General features: G+C 40.3%; 2 protein-coding genes across 4 annotated transcripts in view; one reads left to right on the forward strand and one right to left on the reverse strand.

Moving 5' to 3' along the window:
* Window positions 1-13462, reverse strand: part of LOC146481725 (uncharacterized) — a 33916-nt gene extending 20454 nt beyond the window's left edge. For both annotated transcript variants that reach the window (XM_085107842.1, XM_085107841.1), the window contains exons 1-11: window positions 13373-13462; window positions 12223-12668; window positions 9923-10104; window positions 8613-8967; window positions 7576-7754; window positions 6737-6877; window positions 5366-5898; window positions 4031-4458; window positions 3109-3281; window positions 1622-1759; window positions 1-261 (exon numbers count right to left, since the gene is read on the reverse strand). The exon at window positions 1-261 is cut by the window's left edge and continues 63 nt beyond it. In XM_085107842.1, coding sequence (XP_084963968.1) covers window positions 1-261; window positions 1622-1759; window positions 3109-3281; window positions 4031-4458; window positions 5366-5898; window positions 6737-6877; window positions 7576-7754; window positions 8613-8967; window positions 9923-10104; window positions 12223-12668; window positions 13373-13419 — 2883 coding nt within the window. In that variant the 5' untranslated portion in view covers window positions 13420-13462. The remainder of the gene's footprint in view (window positions 262-1621; window positions 1760-3108; window positions 3282-4030; window positions 4459-5365; window positions 5899-6736; window positions 6878-7575; window positions 7755-8612; window positions 8968-9922; window positions 10105-12222; window positions 12669-13372) is intronic.
* Window positions 13463-13990: 528 nt separating this feature from the next.
* LOC146481726 (prolyl endopeptidase FAP-like) overlaps window positions 13991-15944 on the forward strand; it is a 43086-nt gene continuing 41132 nt past the window's right edge. For both annotated transcript variants that reach the window (XR_014864320.1, XM_085107866.1), the window contains exon 1: window positions 13991-14346. Coding sequence is in view for 1 of the 2 variants with exons in the window: in XM_085107866.1 (XP_084963992.1) it covers window positions 14163-14346 (184 nt within the window). In the remaining variant the exon portion in view is untranslated. The remainder of the gene's footprint in view (window positions 14347-15944) is intronic.

Consider the following 15944-nt stretch of genomic DNA (forward strand, 5'->3'; position numbering starts at 1 on the left):
CTCCTGGTCCTGTCTGCGTATATATTTCTGTCCAATTCTGCGACTTTTCCAAATTGAAGCCAAGTTCTTTATGATACTTTTCTGTTCCTCAACTTGTTTTTTTATTTCTACCTCCCTTCTCAACACTCTCTTCATTTGAGCGTCTTTCTTCTTAACGGATTCCTCGCCGGCTTTTTTTGCGGATTGGATCTCTTTCTCGTGTGTTGAGACTTGGGCGAGAATCTCTCTGAAACGCTCCATGACGTCTTGCTTTCTTTCCTCCTAAAATACCAGAAAAAAATCTAGGTTCGAAATGTGTATATACGCGTAGTGGACAACCTTAAACTAATCACATTTAAATGTTCGGTTATACGAAGCCTGCGCCGCAGACGGAATCAACCCTTGGTAAATACTTTCGGAAGCCCTTCAAACAAATTGGTTATAACAAGACCAATCGAACAATGACCTTGTGTAAAGGCCAATCACACAGTGTACTCAGATCCTGGTACGCCGTTGGGGGGCTACAACAAGGATTTGGGTACCACAGACGGTATTTATCGGCAGTTGATTCCGTCTGAGGCGCAGTCTAGTTTAATATACACTGAGCAATTTGCGACTTCATCATCTCCCTTCCCGAGCAACCTCCTGGGCATTTGAGCAAGTCTTGTGTTGTTCAAGTTCTCGCTAGTCTCCTACGCAGTTGGTGGGGAGAAGCGTTGTGTGACGACCCTAATAACGGCTGCGCATGCGTAGGAGACTAGGTTTCAGCCTCTCTGGGCTGCCCTCAATGTGCTCCAAGGCTTCTCCTTTAGGAGAGTTTTAGCCTGCGTAGCAGGTGTTTCAGTGGGATTCCGTGCGCATGCGTTTTTCACTGTTTGAACGAGCGGAAGTATGGGACGTTTTTTCTCTCTCGTCCCAATTTCCGCGCGATCGCATGAGGCCGCAAAACCCCACTGAAACACTTGCTACCCAGGTTTGGAGATTTCACTTATGTCCATAAATGCAACTAACCTTGATTTTGGGTACTTTATATGAGACAGACCTTTATGCCGTTTTCTTATGACTTCATGTTTGACAAAATTATTTGTGTTTTAGTGAGAATTTAGGGTAGGGGACACTTTGTGATGTCTATCATACACTTTTTGTCTAAATGGAAAGCGCACCTGGAATTCACACATCGGTTATTCCAGGCTTGGACCTGTTGTGTATTATCAATCTTCATTCAGTTGCGTTTATATCGCAAGGCCGTGTCTACAGGACGAATATGTTTGCACGCGGCGGACACGCGAGACGCGTGACGCGTGTTGCCAGTATGCGGTAAAAACGAACGTGTAGCCACACTTTTTTATTGCTCTAGCTTAGATTCTATGGTTTTAGTATCCCCAAACTTGTTTTTCTTGTAATAACAAGTTTGATTTATGTCTTTATTATTACACTTTTTCACTTTTATTATTATTTCCAACAAATATACAAAGACAATTTACACAACCCGCGTATAGCATTCGCTAATCTTGGCGGGTCGGGTATTAGTAATAGACAAAAATTAAGACTACAATATTACTACAATGTCGGCACTACAATGTAAGACTGTGACATACAGTTGTAAACGAAACATTTCACTACTTATGTAGTGAAAGCTCACCTCCAAGAGTCTCCAAACAAGAAATTCTAATTGCTGTCCTTGAAGCTCTTCGCGTGGCATTTTTGCTTTTCCTGTTTGTGTTGATCCATAATCCTTCACTTTCCGTGAAGCATCAGGCTGTTGCTCTATTTTGCCATCCTTCATAATGAGAAGAAAAAACATAACAAATAAGGAAGTTAGTGTGCAGTTTTACTTCCAGCAGGTGAACATGCTTGGAGCGACACTCCAGTGTATGCTTAAATAGAGGAAGTGTTTACGTTTAGGAGAATTAAAATGCAATATTTGTGAGTAGCTGGGTCCTTAGCTTAGCAAGTGTCCACTTTTGAGAGGATAAAAATGTACAGTATTTGTATGTGACTGGGGCCACGACTGAGTGTCCACTTAGGAGAGGTGTCCACTTATGTGAGGTTGAAAATGTAGTGTTTGTATGTGGCTGGGACCATGACCAAGTGTCCACTTATGTGAGGTTAAAAAAATGTAGTGTTTGTATGTAACTGGGACCATGACTGAGTGTCCACTTAGGACAGGTGTCCACTTACGGGAGGTTGAAAATGTAGCGATTGTGTGTATGTCCGCGTAGGGTTTCGCGAACATGGCTCATTCGCTTTACTATCCCTAAGAAAGGTAAGGGACCATTCATCGTCCAAAAAATAAAAATGTAAAAGTCGCAAACTCAGGCTTAGGAATGTTGGTCATATATTTCCGTCACCATTCATTTTTAATTCTCTCTTAGTAATTTCATTTACTTATTTCAACGTAGTTTTTATATTTCTCAAATCACAGTGGTATCCTACTCGAAGTGGACCACCCCCTTCATAGATATTTGTTTGCGAAACCAAGCCATGATGATTAGTACCCTACGCACTAATGAAACAGTTTTACTACACAGCGTACAATTCTCAGTCCTTCTAAGTAAAATTAAGTTTTTCAAATTTGTATGAAACATCTGTGATAGAGCAGTTTTCAATTGAGTGTCGAAAGCAATTTCGCGTTTGCTTTGGTTTTAAATTACTACGCTCTGTAATTGGTTAACAAAACTCGCGCCACTTTCTCAACCAATGGGAATCTAAACCAAAACCAATCATGTTTTGCCGCACACGTTTTCCCGCGCTTGGCGCCAGTTACATGTATTTGCTTATACATACATACATACAACATACATACATACATACGTTTATTGACCACTTCCCCAAAGGGGCTTTTCAGTGCCAATTACAAAGAAAAGGATAAAAATAAAAACATATACAAATTATTTAAAGTTACAATTGCAAATCATTAGGGTATCATTCCTCCCGCTTAAATTTGTCTAAAAGCACCCCTCTAAGCTTATTCCTAATTGGCTCGTTGTGTTGTTTACATCTGTTGCGATTGGCCAGAGTAATTACTTTGATTTTGGTTTTACGACACCCAGTTGGAAACCGCTCTATACACTATAGCACGTACAAAACGGAATTCATGCCAGGTCAATAGCGTCTGTACGTACTTACCTTCACCCCTAGTCTCCTACTCATTAGTCCCCTGGAAAGGTGCAGCTCCACGGATATCAACAGTTCATTGGACAGAATAGCCATGCGCGCCAACATCTGCCGCGTGTCACCAAAATTTTCATCCAGCGGCAAAGGTGCGTGGGAGCGAATAGCATGCGCTTCTTGGCTTAGATCTGAAATGAAAAGAGAACCATTGTTGAAATTAAGGACGGTACCTCCTAATACAGAGGTATTTTGGCGCAGTTTATAACTACAGTGAAACCCCGCCTTACGACCACTTCTTGGCCTTGCCCCGAACGAATTGAAATTTCAGTCATTTCCTTAGTTTTACAACCTCGTTAATTCGACCACTCCGTTTATATAACCACATTTTCACGGCTCAAAGGTGGTCGAATTAACGGGGTTCCACTCTACTGTATGGGGAAAAAGTTGATCTTGGAAGAGCTGTTGGAATTAAAAGAGGGAACTGGATGCAATCATTCCTTTTTCAGAGGTAATTAAACAACAGTAATTCTAAAAAGTGTTACATCATATAACAATGAATGACATTTTTTCCAAATTGAAGCTTAATTATTTCTGAAAAGTGCGCGGTTAACCACAATTTTCTTTTTGGATTCGTATAACCCTTACTAAGATCTTCCTTTCCCGCATAGCCTAAACCGCTCAAAAATACCTTTGAATTAGTAGGCACCGTCCTTAAGGACCTAAAGAAATCAGGGACTCTCGGACCTTCCTGAGATACGTTGAACATATACTTTGTTGTGATGTTTTTAGCCACTTTGCATCGTTCTTAGAACAATGCGAAGATTCTTTTACTTTTATATGATCATTATCCGAAGATTCTCGGATGCTTCCGAGCAAATTCGATATAATTACAACTTTTGCCGAAACACACGAAGATTCTCAAGTAAACACAACTTACTTTCTCTGTCGAGAAGAGTAGCAACGCAGTCCTTGAATCTGTTCAGCGCGCGGAGGAGAAGCAGAGATTCTTTGTGGATGTTCTGCACGTCTTTTTTATGATCCTGTTCAAACCGTCTGATCTCTGCCTGGTGTCGTTGAGTTTCCTTAGCCATGTGATCTTTCAGGCTCTGCAGCTCAGTCTCATACTGCTGTTTCACTTTTGCCATCATTTGACGCGCGGTCTGCGGCTCCAGTCCCAACTGTAGCGAGGTTTTCCTGCGTTCTCGCCGCGGTCCACCCGCCATGCTCGCGACACTCATTGTCGCAGGGGTGGGGGGAAAGGACATCATTCGTTCTTCAAGGCATTGGATTTCTTCCATGAATTGGCCGAGTCTTTCCTCTTGGTATTTAATCATTTCTTCGTTACATTCTATCTCTCCCGTCAGCCTGTTAAATTTGCAACCATTAATTAAAATTATTAACAAAATCAATATCTTCCGGAAAGGGTCAAGTTGAGGCCTGTTGACGCCCGCACTACTTCGTTTGTTTTTATCTCAAAGCGGGGATTTTCGTTTTTAAACAACGCGCTTTCATGTAAACTTCAGTCCATGCCGGCGCATTCATTGCATTGAAAACATTCGAACGCGCTATAATTTTGAGGTGACTTATTGCTCCGCCGATCAAAAATCTCATTTAAGGTGGGTTTGTTTTTAAATCTCTAGTTCATGTTTAGAGTGTTTACGAAACGCCGATTTTTAGATTCTAGCACGAGTATGACTAAGAGTTTTTTCCAATAGACAAAGAGTACGCACGCGTGAACCAGTGTCATTTTGGCGGGAAAATGAGATAGCCGTTCCTCACTTTACTGCAAGTGTTTGAGAGGACGTAGGTGATCTCGTCTTCTTAGCTATCATCATTTAAACAACTGCGTCAGTTTCGTCGCTCACAAAGAGTAAATTGAAGCTTCCTTGATTATATCTCTCTTCGTACTTCGCTAAAAACTTGAAGTAGTAAAATAACGACAACTATATCGTTTTCCCGCCAAAATGACGCTGGTTCACGCGCGCGCGGTCTTTGTCTATTGGTGGGAAAAGCTCGTAATAGTAAATCTAAAGGTCTCTATTTACTAACGAGCAAGAACAGGTCCACTTTGACAGGGCCAGTATCGCTATTTCTCAACGATACCCCGGTATCGATGATATAGAGTATTCGGCATCGGTATACACCCTTAACACCACACATACACTTTTAAAATTGTGAGAGATTAACGACAGAAAAGTATAGCAGAGTACTGTTCTAGCATGCAAATTAATTGTAACGTATATCAGTATGATTAAAACGGGTCTGCAAATACCTCTTGTTCTCCCTCTCAAAGTCTTCTATCTTTTGATTCAACTCCTCCAATGCACGCTCATTTTCACGTTTGACGTCTTCAAGCTGAATCTCTAGCTCACTTCTTTCTTGTTCAACTCTCACTTTGTCCGACTGCAGTGATGTGAACTCCACTTCAAAAGCTGCAGACTTTTCCTTCTCAATTTTCAACTCTTCCTCCACTCGCTGTAAGCTCTCTTTCAACTTGGTTATCTCTTTATTTGTTTGTTCGCCTGATTGTTGAGTTTCTTGAGCCGGTTCAGGCTTTGTGCTGGCCTCGGCGACAACGACTTGAACTTTTGACGATTTGGGTGTTTTAATAACAAATTTTTCTCCCGTTGGAGCTAGTTGTTGTGATGGTTCATCTACAAGACTTATTACAGATACTCTCTCAATACTTTCTTTGCTCAAACTTGCCATCGATTCACTGCTGCTCTTGTATAACCCGTACGATTCCTTCCGTTTGTATTCATCTAGCTTATCGTTGATCTCATTCATGACTTTTTGTTGCTCATTCTGTAAAAATAAAGTTAAGGCAATGGATTAAACATACAGTAACACCTAAACCTGAAGAAGGCTGGTTTGGCCAGCCGAAATATTGTTTTAAAATATATTACGTTGTGTCAGCTTTGCAGTAGTCTTTGGACTTCTCATCGTCTATATTCAATAATACCTACTGCAGGACTACCCAACAAAAGCTTGAAAGCAAATTACTAAGAGTTACATTTTCTCTGTTAATAGAGACAGGCAGACAGAGAGGCGAGAATGAATGAATGAATGAACGAACGAACGAACGAACGAACGAACGAACGAACGGACGGACGGACGGACGGACGGACGGACGGACGGACGGACGGATGGACGGACGGATGGATGGATGGATGGATTGATGGATGGATGGATGGATGAATGAATGAATGAATGAACTAACGAATGAACGAACGAACGAACGAAGGAATGAAACACAGACAAAAGAAAACTAATACAGTAAAGAAGTAATGAAAAATGAATGGATGGATGGATGGATGGATGAACGGACGGACGGACGGACGGACGGATAGATGGATGGATGGATGGATGAATGAATGAATGAATGAATGAATGAATGAATGAATGAATGAATGAATGAATGAATGAATGAATGAATGAATGAATGAATGAATGAATGAATGAATGAATGAATGAACGAACGAACGCATGAACGAACGAAGGAACGAACGAATGAACGAAGGAATGAACGAAGGAATGAACGAACGAACGAGCGAACGAACCAACGAATAAATGAATGAAACACATACAGAAGAAAACTAAAACAGTAAAGAATCACTCCACGTTATCATAAACGTAAACTGACCAGTTTCATTTGTAGATCTTCGCATTGGTATTGAAATTTCTCTGCCTTCACTTTCGCTTTCTTGTTGTTTTTCCGGAGCTCTTCATTGTGCCTCTTCAGTTTTACCACCTCGCCTTCAAGATCGATAACTTTTTCGTTCAACTTAAAAAAAGACGAAAAAAGACATTAGTAAGCTATTTTCCTGAACGGTGTATCATTACGGCGGTTTTCAATTGAGTGTGGTACAACCAAAACAAAAATAATCGCTCTAGCCAATCACAATAGACACAAACAACGCAATGAACCAATCAGAATTTGAAGCAAATACACGTGACCAGTGCCAAGCGCGGGAAAACGCGAGCGAGCAAGTCACGGTTGGTTTTGGTTTTGCTTCTCATTGGTTGAAAAAAAGGCGCACAAATTGTTAACCAATCACAGAGCGCAGTAAAGCAAAACCAAAGCAAACGCGAATTTTGCGCATAGTTTTAAACTGCGCAAAAATATCCTTGTGTTAGTATGCACCACCCATAGGAAACCCGAGTATCTCGTGATGTGCACCACTCAGTAATTTTCAAGGACCTATCTTCACCAAAGTGGGATGAAATTTGAATGTTATTCTTTTCCTGATGGTGGTGGGGGAGGGGGAGTATTTTAACTTCTGAATTTAGCTACAAGCCTCCTGTGTAGACGTTCTTCGGCTTGTCACGTCACGCAATCCTCGCCATGAAGAAATGCGTGACGTGACAAGTCGCGTCACAAGAACGTCTGCATTGGAGGCTATGTTCTCCAAGAAGCTGTCTTTTAACACCAACACAAGAGGTTAAAATTGTAACAAATAAACATCCGGGAACTCATAATACCTGACGAATGGTATCATTTCTCAGTGCCACCAACATAGTCATCAATTGAAACTGCTTCCTAGAATGGCCAGCGTTCTGGCGAGCCTTGCGAGCTGGAATCAATCGACTTGCTAGCTCCAGAGATCTGTCTACATCTTCTTCCGCTTGGTTCCAGTTTTCCGCGGAATCCAGTTCTTCCACTACCAGAACAAAGAATAGGCCATTTCCAAGTTGCTATGAACCTCGTTATGAAAGTGAGGTGTTACGATATCCATGTAGATTACGTGACATAGTAGCAATTGTTTGTATACTAATTTCCATGTGCGTTGTCAGCTGTTTGGTACCGTGAATGTAATGCTCCATTCACACCAAAGCCCAAACACGTTTCAAAGCTGTTTAGTTAAACACAGTTTAAAATTGTTTCCTTCATAAAAGATGCTTTCGGATTTTTGTCGACTTCAGATTTAGCACAGACGAAACCGTAAGTTAAAGTGATGTCAAAGCTAATGGTTCAGCTTTCTGTTACCAATTTTCGTTTTCTTAAACCTGGTTTAATTTAACATGTGTTTTTTGGCGTGAATGGGGCTTAAAACTTGGGTTCTTGTATTAGCTCTCGTCAGTACCGTCAGCTATTGATTAAACTCAAACATGGTGCCAGGAGTACATTGAGGAAAAAATTCAAGATGTCAAGCGGCGGTGAAGCCACGACTACGGCGACGACGATATGTAGATTATGTTACATGGTAGTTATTGTTTCCATACGAATTTCCATCTGCGTTGTCAGCGGTTTATTACCGTGAGTAGAAAACTTAGGTCTTCCTGTACCCATTTTCAGACCTGGACTCCAGCATGCATCAGGCCCTTTTTCAAACTGAAGAACAAAATTATAAAAATCTATACCGATTTTCAGACAAAAAGGCTAACAAATCGTACCCTTTGGGGCTGCACATACCTAAATAGCTTATACAGGAAAGTACCCCCTCTCCCCTCCCCCACTCACGTTCTTCGCAAGCGATTATCTTACGAAAAAGACTAGTTGAAGTCTAGTTAGTTCATACCATTAAAGAGTACAGGTGCTCTAGCGCGAGGCCCACGAGGTTTAGCGAGTGATTTGTCAGCGCCTTCTTCCATGCTATCCCCCTCAAAAGGACTTTCCCCAATCCCTAACAAGTCAGCTATGCTCTTCAGTCGCACTAAAGAGCATCCAAAACTACTTATTTCTGAGGCCAGTTCCACTGGTAGATCATCGAGAAGCAAATCAGGACTAAAAAGGAAAATTGTTGGGGGTTTAGACAACTCCTCGTCAACTGTTGATTCTATCCACGATTGCATCTGCCTCATGATGTCCTCTCGTTCAACGCAAAGGTCCAAGTAAGATGCCATTGTTTTAAGAATTCTTCGTCGTTTTGCGCGCTGCAGAAAAGAGAAAGAACTAGTAAAGTAATCATCGCAAATCGATATTAGTAATTGGAACTTACAAGTGTCCTGATCGATGATAGCTAATCTAGCAGGGATGGCACAGTGGTGACAGCACTCACCTCCCACCAATGTCAGTGGCTCGGGTTTGATTCACGGACAAAGCGTCATATGTGGGTTGAGTTTGTTGTTGGTTCTCGTTCGTGTTCAGAGAGGTTTTTCTCTGGGTACTCCGGTTTTCCCCTCTCCACAAAAACCAACATTTTTTTAAACGCTATCTGGAGAGTGTCCCCATACTTTAAAGCGCATTTGTTCATCTTGTAATGGAATTATCAGAATAATGTGCTATACAAATTGTGCTTAATTTTTGTCTGGTAGTCGCGACTTCATTTTCCGATTTAAATGTAGTACTCTTTGTCAAAGAAGGAAAATAGACTCTTCCACGTTTTTTTTTTTTCACTTTTGACATAAATCAGTTAGCGAGAATCCATCGATGCTGCTGAAAGAACACCTTAAAATCAATAAAGTTGCCAAGTTTGAGAGTAAATTGTTGAAAACAACAACGATATGTATCTGCAAAGTCGCGAGATTTTACAGATGTTTTTATTGTGGGGGACAAGTTTGTGCCCCCCCCCCCCCCCCCCCGACACCCCACCATACAAACGTCTGTATCTTCACTCGCTTCTTACGTATCACTTTCATATTTGGCAAGTTTTCTAATTTTAAGGTGCTGTTTCCATTACTGTCAATGAATATTCGCTTACTGGTTCTTATCAAAACTTGACAAAACTGAAAAACGACCTAGGGCAAGTTCACGTAATATTTGTATTTTAATAGACACCCGGCTATAGATTCTAGTAACCTAATCACTTCCATGCCATAGATTTGATTTAAGGGAACGTTTCCTTATTGATTTCAGTCCTTTTCCCGAGGGCGTGACATTTTTCCTTACCCTTACTAACATGCTCTCCGACTCTTTGCGTTTCACTTGCCCAAACATGGCCCAGGCGTCTTCCTTTTTGCCCTCTTCATCGCCATCCTCAACCTGATTTTGATCTTCACTTTCGTCACTCGACAAACTTGTATCATCACTGGATTCATCCAATAGTGCCTCATCTTCGACCTCCCGGTCCCCTTAGGAAACATGAAATATAACATCAGTTTGAGCAAATATATTGTTTCCCTGTCCTTTCATTTGAAGATTGAAAAACAAAATTAGCTTTCTCAATCGAGTCAGCGGTTACGAACAACAGCCTTTTTGGAAATCTTGTCACGTGACTCACACCACCTCAAGTCACATGACATAAATTAACCTCTCACGAACTTGAAAAAGATTCCGTGTAGGAATCAAAAGCTTGTAACGCGTTAACTTTATTTAGATCCTGAAAGAAAATTTTGTTTTCCAAGAACATCCGTTGTCTTGCGTAGAGGGTCTAGATAGGGTTTCAATGCATAATGTTGAGGATTGGCAAAATTTAAACTGCTACCGAACGAAAACAGCTTTTTAAAATTCTAGAAGCTGAGACCAAGAGGTAGAGCACTAAAAGTCGCTGAAAAATGGCTAAGTTTTCACTTATCGTTGAGAATTTCTCACCACGCCTCTTCAGATCCTCTGTGTAATAACGGCGCTAAATAAAGAGAACTAGGTGGCAGGTATTGTGACAGCGCGCCGATTGTAGAGTTGAATACAATTGTTAAAATAATTTGGGTTTGCCCCGAAGACCAAACAGTTGCCTGTAATAGGCGAAGTATCGTACTGTATACAGTTTGTATGAACTCATTATTCTCTCTAGGACCAAGTGTACGGTAGAGTTTCATCAAATTTTGGTCTCTCTAGAAAAGAGTGTACTTTTTTTTAGGAAGTGTCTGTTATCACTGAGGTTGAATTTCAGTTGGTTCTTCAAGGCGAAGAGAACTGGTTAAAATACTAAGCTGTCTGTACCATGGAGCAGGAATTCTTACCAATTTGGGTTCTACAGGATGAAGTGCACTGGTTCGTATAGTTACACGACGGGTCTGTATTGGTAAGGTAGAGTTCACTTGAATTTTAATTTATTCCCTACAGTAAACTATCCGTAACTGAGCGGTTTCCAATTGATTTTCGGAAGTAATTCATGTTTAGGTGGAGAAAAAGGTTGTTATTGTTCATTGTGGCAGATCTAATAACAATAACTAAAGGTTTATTATCGTTCAGGGTCTCACGATGTAGTCACTTGATGATGTAGATCGCGACGTTTCGACTGCTTACTGATAGTCTTCTTCAGGAACCTGAAGAGAACCTACAGGCAACAGTCGAAACGTTGCTGTGCCTGTGGCTAACAAAACGGGCTACTTTCCAAGCCAATCAGAAGCAAAAACAAACCCAACTGTGCAGTATGCGGGATGTTTGTCCTATGAACCTAGTTTGGTGGCCTTAGCTCCCACAAGTCTCCTTTAGCTCAGTGGTAAAGCATCCGAACTAGTAATCGGAAGGTCTTTGGTTCGACTCCTGATAGGAGCACTCGGATTTTTTTCTGAGTATGCCTGTGTCATTTACTGATGATAATACATCATTCTCATAGTTTATTCACCAGGCTTAAAATATCCCATCACATTCATTTCCATTGCGCAACTGAATATTGTTCCCGCGCATTTTCCCGCGCTTAGCTTCGCGCTTGGCACGGTTGTTTTGAATTCTGATTGGTTCGCTGCGTTGTTTAAGATTGTTGTGATTGGCCAAGAGTATTTACTTTGGTCTTGGTGTGATAACGCACCATTGAAACTTGCAAAAACAAGATGTTTGCATTACAGAGATACACTGATTTACACGAATTTAATCATGATCAGGATCAAGTTATTAGCTGAACGCAAAAATGAGGCGTCTGTTTTATTAGTTTCCCAAATTTGCTTACTCAAGGATCTTTGTTAATACTGATCGTAAAATAAAATAACGGAAAAATAAATACATAATTTTCATTCATTCTCCAGGCTGAACATATTCCATCACATTATTTCCATTGTGCATATGCCACAAATTGACATTCCAATCCTACCAGTACGCTGGATGTTGTCCTATGAACCTAGTTTAATGGCTTTAGCTCCCACGAGTCTCCTGTAGGTCAGTGGTAGACCATCTGAACTAGTAATCAGAAGGTCTTAGGTTCGACTCCTGATAAGAGTACTCGGATTTTTTTCCAAGTATGTCTGCGTCATTTACTGGTTAATACATCATTTTCATTAAAAACTCCTCATTCCATACGGAAATGTGTGTACCTTTAGCTTCTTCCCTTGTATCTTCTCCTTCGGCGGCTTGACGCTTCTTTCTCCTCAGTTTTCTTCTCCTCCCTAATTCCTTTTCACGTTTCTCTTTCTCCTCTTTTTCCGCCTCGTACTCTGGATCAGGACTGTCTGCCACCTCCAGCTCCGCCACTGCCGTGTGAAACTCGTTTATTGTCAGCCGCACCCTGTCCATCACCATGTTCAGCTCCTCCATGGCTTTGTCACGCTCCCTCTTCTTCTCCGCATTGTGTATCGCTGTTAATCTTGTTTGTCCCGCATAACTGACTCCGATTTGCGATAAACGGATTCCGCTGAGTGGAATGCTTGTTTCTCGAACCGCCTCTACGAAGGCCTCTGGGTAGCGATCAAATATGGAGCCCCGTGGTGCCAACTCCTCTGTTTCTTCTTCACTCTCCGGTGTTTTCTCATCCCTGGCGAAGCTGAAAAAATAGCGGATTATTTTAGTGGCATTTATGTCTTTATCGAACCAAAGATCACCAAATAATAAACAAAACTAAAAGCGAAATGTATCTATCAGAATTTAAAACATAATTATCCAGTTCAGTGGTTTAATAAATGCAAGTTTGTTCTTATTGAATGAAACAGGTTGTATGGATTTTTTAACCAATCACGGAGCTACGAAAACACTATTTAGAGGTTAAGTCACTGACAGCTGATAGAACGTTCTTCAACTGTTACATTTATCCGTTTGACTGTGACTCGATATACAGTGGATAATTTTGCCGGTTCACAAATTACTACTGTTATTAATTCGACTGTATACCAACTGGGGCCCATGTATTAAAGCCGGACTATGTCAGCTGGGGCACATGCGCAGCAGAGTCCCGTTGAGACTAATTTGCATACAACTCGTCGCGGGATTTTGCTTTTCCGCCATTGCAAAAGCTTTTAAAACATATTGCAACAAACAGCTTCTGTAATTACTAAAGAACGTTTGTAAATAAAAAGTTCAGCTAACTTTCCGAAGATGAACGTGATTCAAACAGGGGAAAACAGCTTCCTGAACTCTCCGACGGTATGTAAAAAATCGTTGGGCCAACAATTTCAAAGTGCTTCTCATGAACGCGCGCATGCACCTGGGGTGACATAGTCCCTTTAAATAGGCGAGATAGGCCATCGTTACCTTGTTTGTTTAGTACTTTTCTTTTTCATCTTTTTGGATGATTTCATATCTTTGCATTTAACATATCTTTCTCTGGAAAAAACGATTTGAATGACATCATAAAGCAATCGTGTGACGTCATAAGGTTCGATTGTGCTTTTCTTGGTACAGCGCACGCGCGCGGGTTATTCATTAAAAAACAACATATTTTGCGGTCGTTAGCCTAACCCTCGACTTTAACCATGTTCGGTGTAACAGTTTTAATGAATAATAGTAGTGTAGTATTAGGAATAAAAATTCGTTGTAAATTTGTTGCGAGTCATGTTAGGCACGATGTTACACCGCCTACCGCCGCCCGCTCTCCTCCAGGCTGATAGTATTCAAAATATACCGTGGAAGTAGTAGGGGAGGGTGGTCTTTCTCAGTGCTTAGCCACGTATCCACTCATAGCAAGAGTCCTCTAGCTCTTTGGCCAGCAGTTGGTCACGACGAAAAAGTTTAATTTTTTTAAATTTGATTTGAATGCATCGGTGTCAAAATTATTTACAGATAATTATGTTTTTTTCATAATTATTCTACAATAGAATAATTTAGGAGCAACGTTGCTGACTTTATGTCGCGGGCTCAGCGTTCAAATATACAGTGAAGAGAGGCTGAAGAGAGTTGCCTGATCAACGAAGAATGCAAATGATGAGCTGGAAGGTGTTGCATGGTGAAAATATTGCTCCGAATTGCCCTGTAGATATTGCTTTACTATAAATGGGACCAAAATATTTCTGAAGGGGAAAAACATCTTCTTCATAATCAAGAAATGGCGAGTCGCTACTCGGCTGGTGCACAAGACTCGAGCGAGGAAGTTCATCTAATGAACGAAGACGAAAAGCTAACTTCGAGTCCTTCTCGTCTGAATCGAAAAAGTTTGGTGGTCTTCTTCGGAGTCATTGTAGCAGCAGCAGCAATTGTGACGGCCGCAGTAATGTTGACTCTGTACTCTGGTAAGAAATCGTTTCTTTTACTCTTCGATCATTGTAAAATTATAAAGGTTTTGAACATGTTTTTGTCATTTGACATTAACACCGCCGTTAATTATGGAGATCGAGGACAGCTGGTGTTGGAACATTTTTGGTGCTTTTACTTAGAATTAATCGTCAAGGCTTCAAAATGAAACCTTCTTCTGCTCTTTCGGGTGGTTAAAATTGCAATAGCGGTTTATTTTTTCATTTGGTTTCGTTAAATGAAGTTGCACTCTTGCGTCTATTTGTTGTCACGAAAATTTTGCGACCCATATTAGCGAAGTCACTTCCCTTCGATGATCTTTGCTCGGGTAAGAGGTTTCTAAATGAAGAAAGTTTCGTGTGGGCTTCTACCTCCCTGTTTTCTTGTAATGTTTTATGGTAGATTAAACTTGTTTTTTAGTAGGTAGGATATCTTTCCTTAGCTTATCTCTTCCGGTTTGGAGGATTCTCTGAAATTTAATTTAGCTTGTGTAAAGCTTTATTACTTGTAAAATTTTCCTGCTTTCTTTAAATGTAAACAGTTTGGGGTAAGAGAGGCACCTGCGTCTTTATGTTTTCCCAGGGAAAGATCATTGTCTTCTGCACACCTTACTTATGTTAAAAATTTAGGAAAGTGTTGAAATAATTTTTCTCAAAAATAAAATAAAATAAAAAGGCCTTGAAAAGTTATGAAATCACAACTGTAGTAATATAATTTTGATTCCCTGCTGAACAGACGTATCCAAGAAAAAATTTAAATATGCTCATATATGAAAGCACATGTTCTGCCCTAAATGATTCGAAAAGCTATCTTAAACTTTTGAAATGCTTAAACAGCTTGGCAGATGATTATTTGTAAGGTAAAGTTTTAATTTTATTTTCAAGGTGCTGTCACTTTTTTTCAATTATTTGTGCTATTATTACTGGGAGTTTAAGTGGCAGTGGCAACAGCATTATACATGTGCTGTGGTAAATCGTTTTGCTGTACTCTGTAAAACAGCAACGTGAAATGATGAAATTCAAGGTTCTATAGAGAATGTGAACATATCATGGTTAATTTTCCCTTCTCTTTCTAAACTTTTTATGCTTTTTCTCCTGGATAATTAAGCCACATCATATGAACTAAGTGAAGTGGAATTATCGCAATGTTATCCAGAGAACACAAATTGAATTTTTTCATTAGGTTTTTGTTGGCGGCAAATAACGCCGCAAATTAAAACAATAGGGTAATATTGAGCCAAAACAAAAATTACGTATGCACATATGTTTTAAATTTTTGTTTATTTTTTTGCCATCCTTGGCAAATCAGTAGCGTGAAATAACCAAATTCAAGGTTTTGTGGAGAACATGAGGCACACAATGGTGAATTTTTCATTATCTTTTTTAGCTCGAACACCACTCCTACCAATTTTGTTTCTGCGAAGTTTGCCGTTTTTGGACAAGTTAAATGACTAGAAATATTCACAAGATAGCACAAATAAAATGAAGCAATATTTTGAAGTGATGATTTCGTTTCCGTCCATGTTGTCGTCGCTTAGGTTTCCTATTTTCAGCGTCCCTACTTAAGGTCAATATTGCATATATATTTAGGATTTTTT

Source organism: Pavona decussata, unplaced genomic scaffold (assembly GCF_977016875.1).
Source record: "Pavona decussata unplaced genomic scaffold, jaPavDecu1.1 SCAFFOLD_48, whole genome shotgun sequence".
Classification (NCBI taxonomy): domain Eukaryota; kingdom Metazoa; phylum Cnidaria; class Anthozoa; order Scleractinia; family Agariciidae; genus Pavona; species Pavona decussata.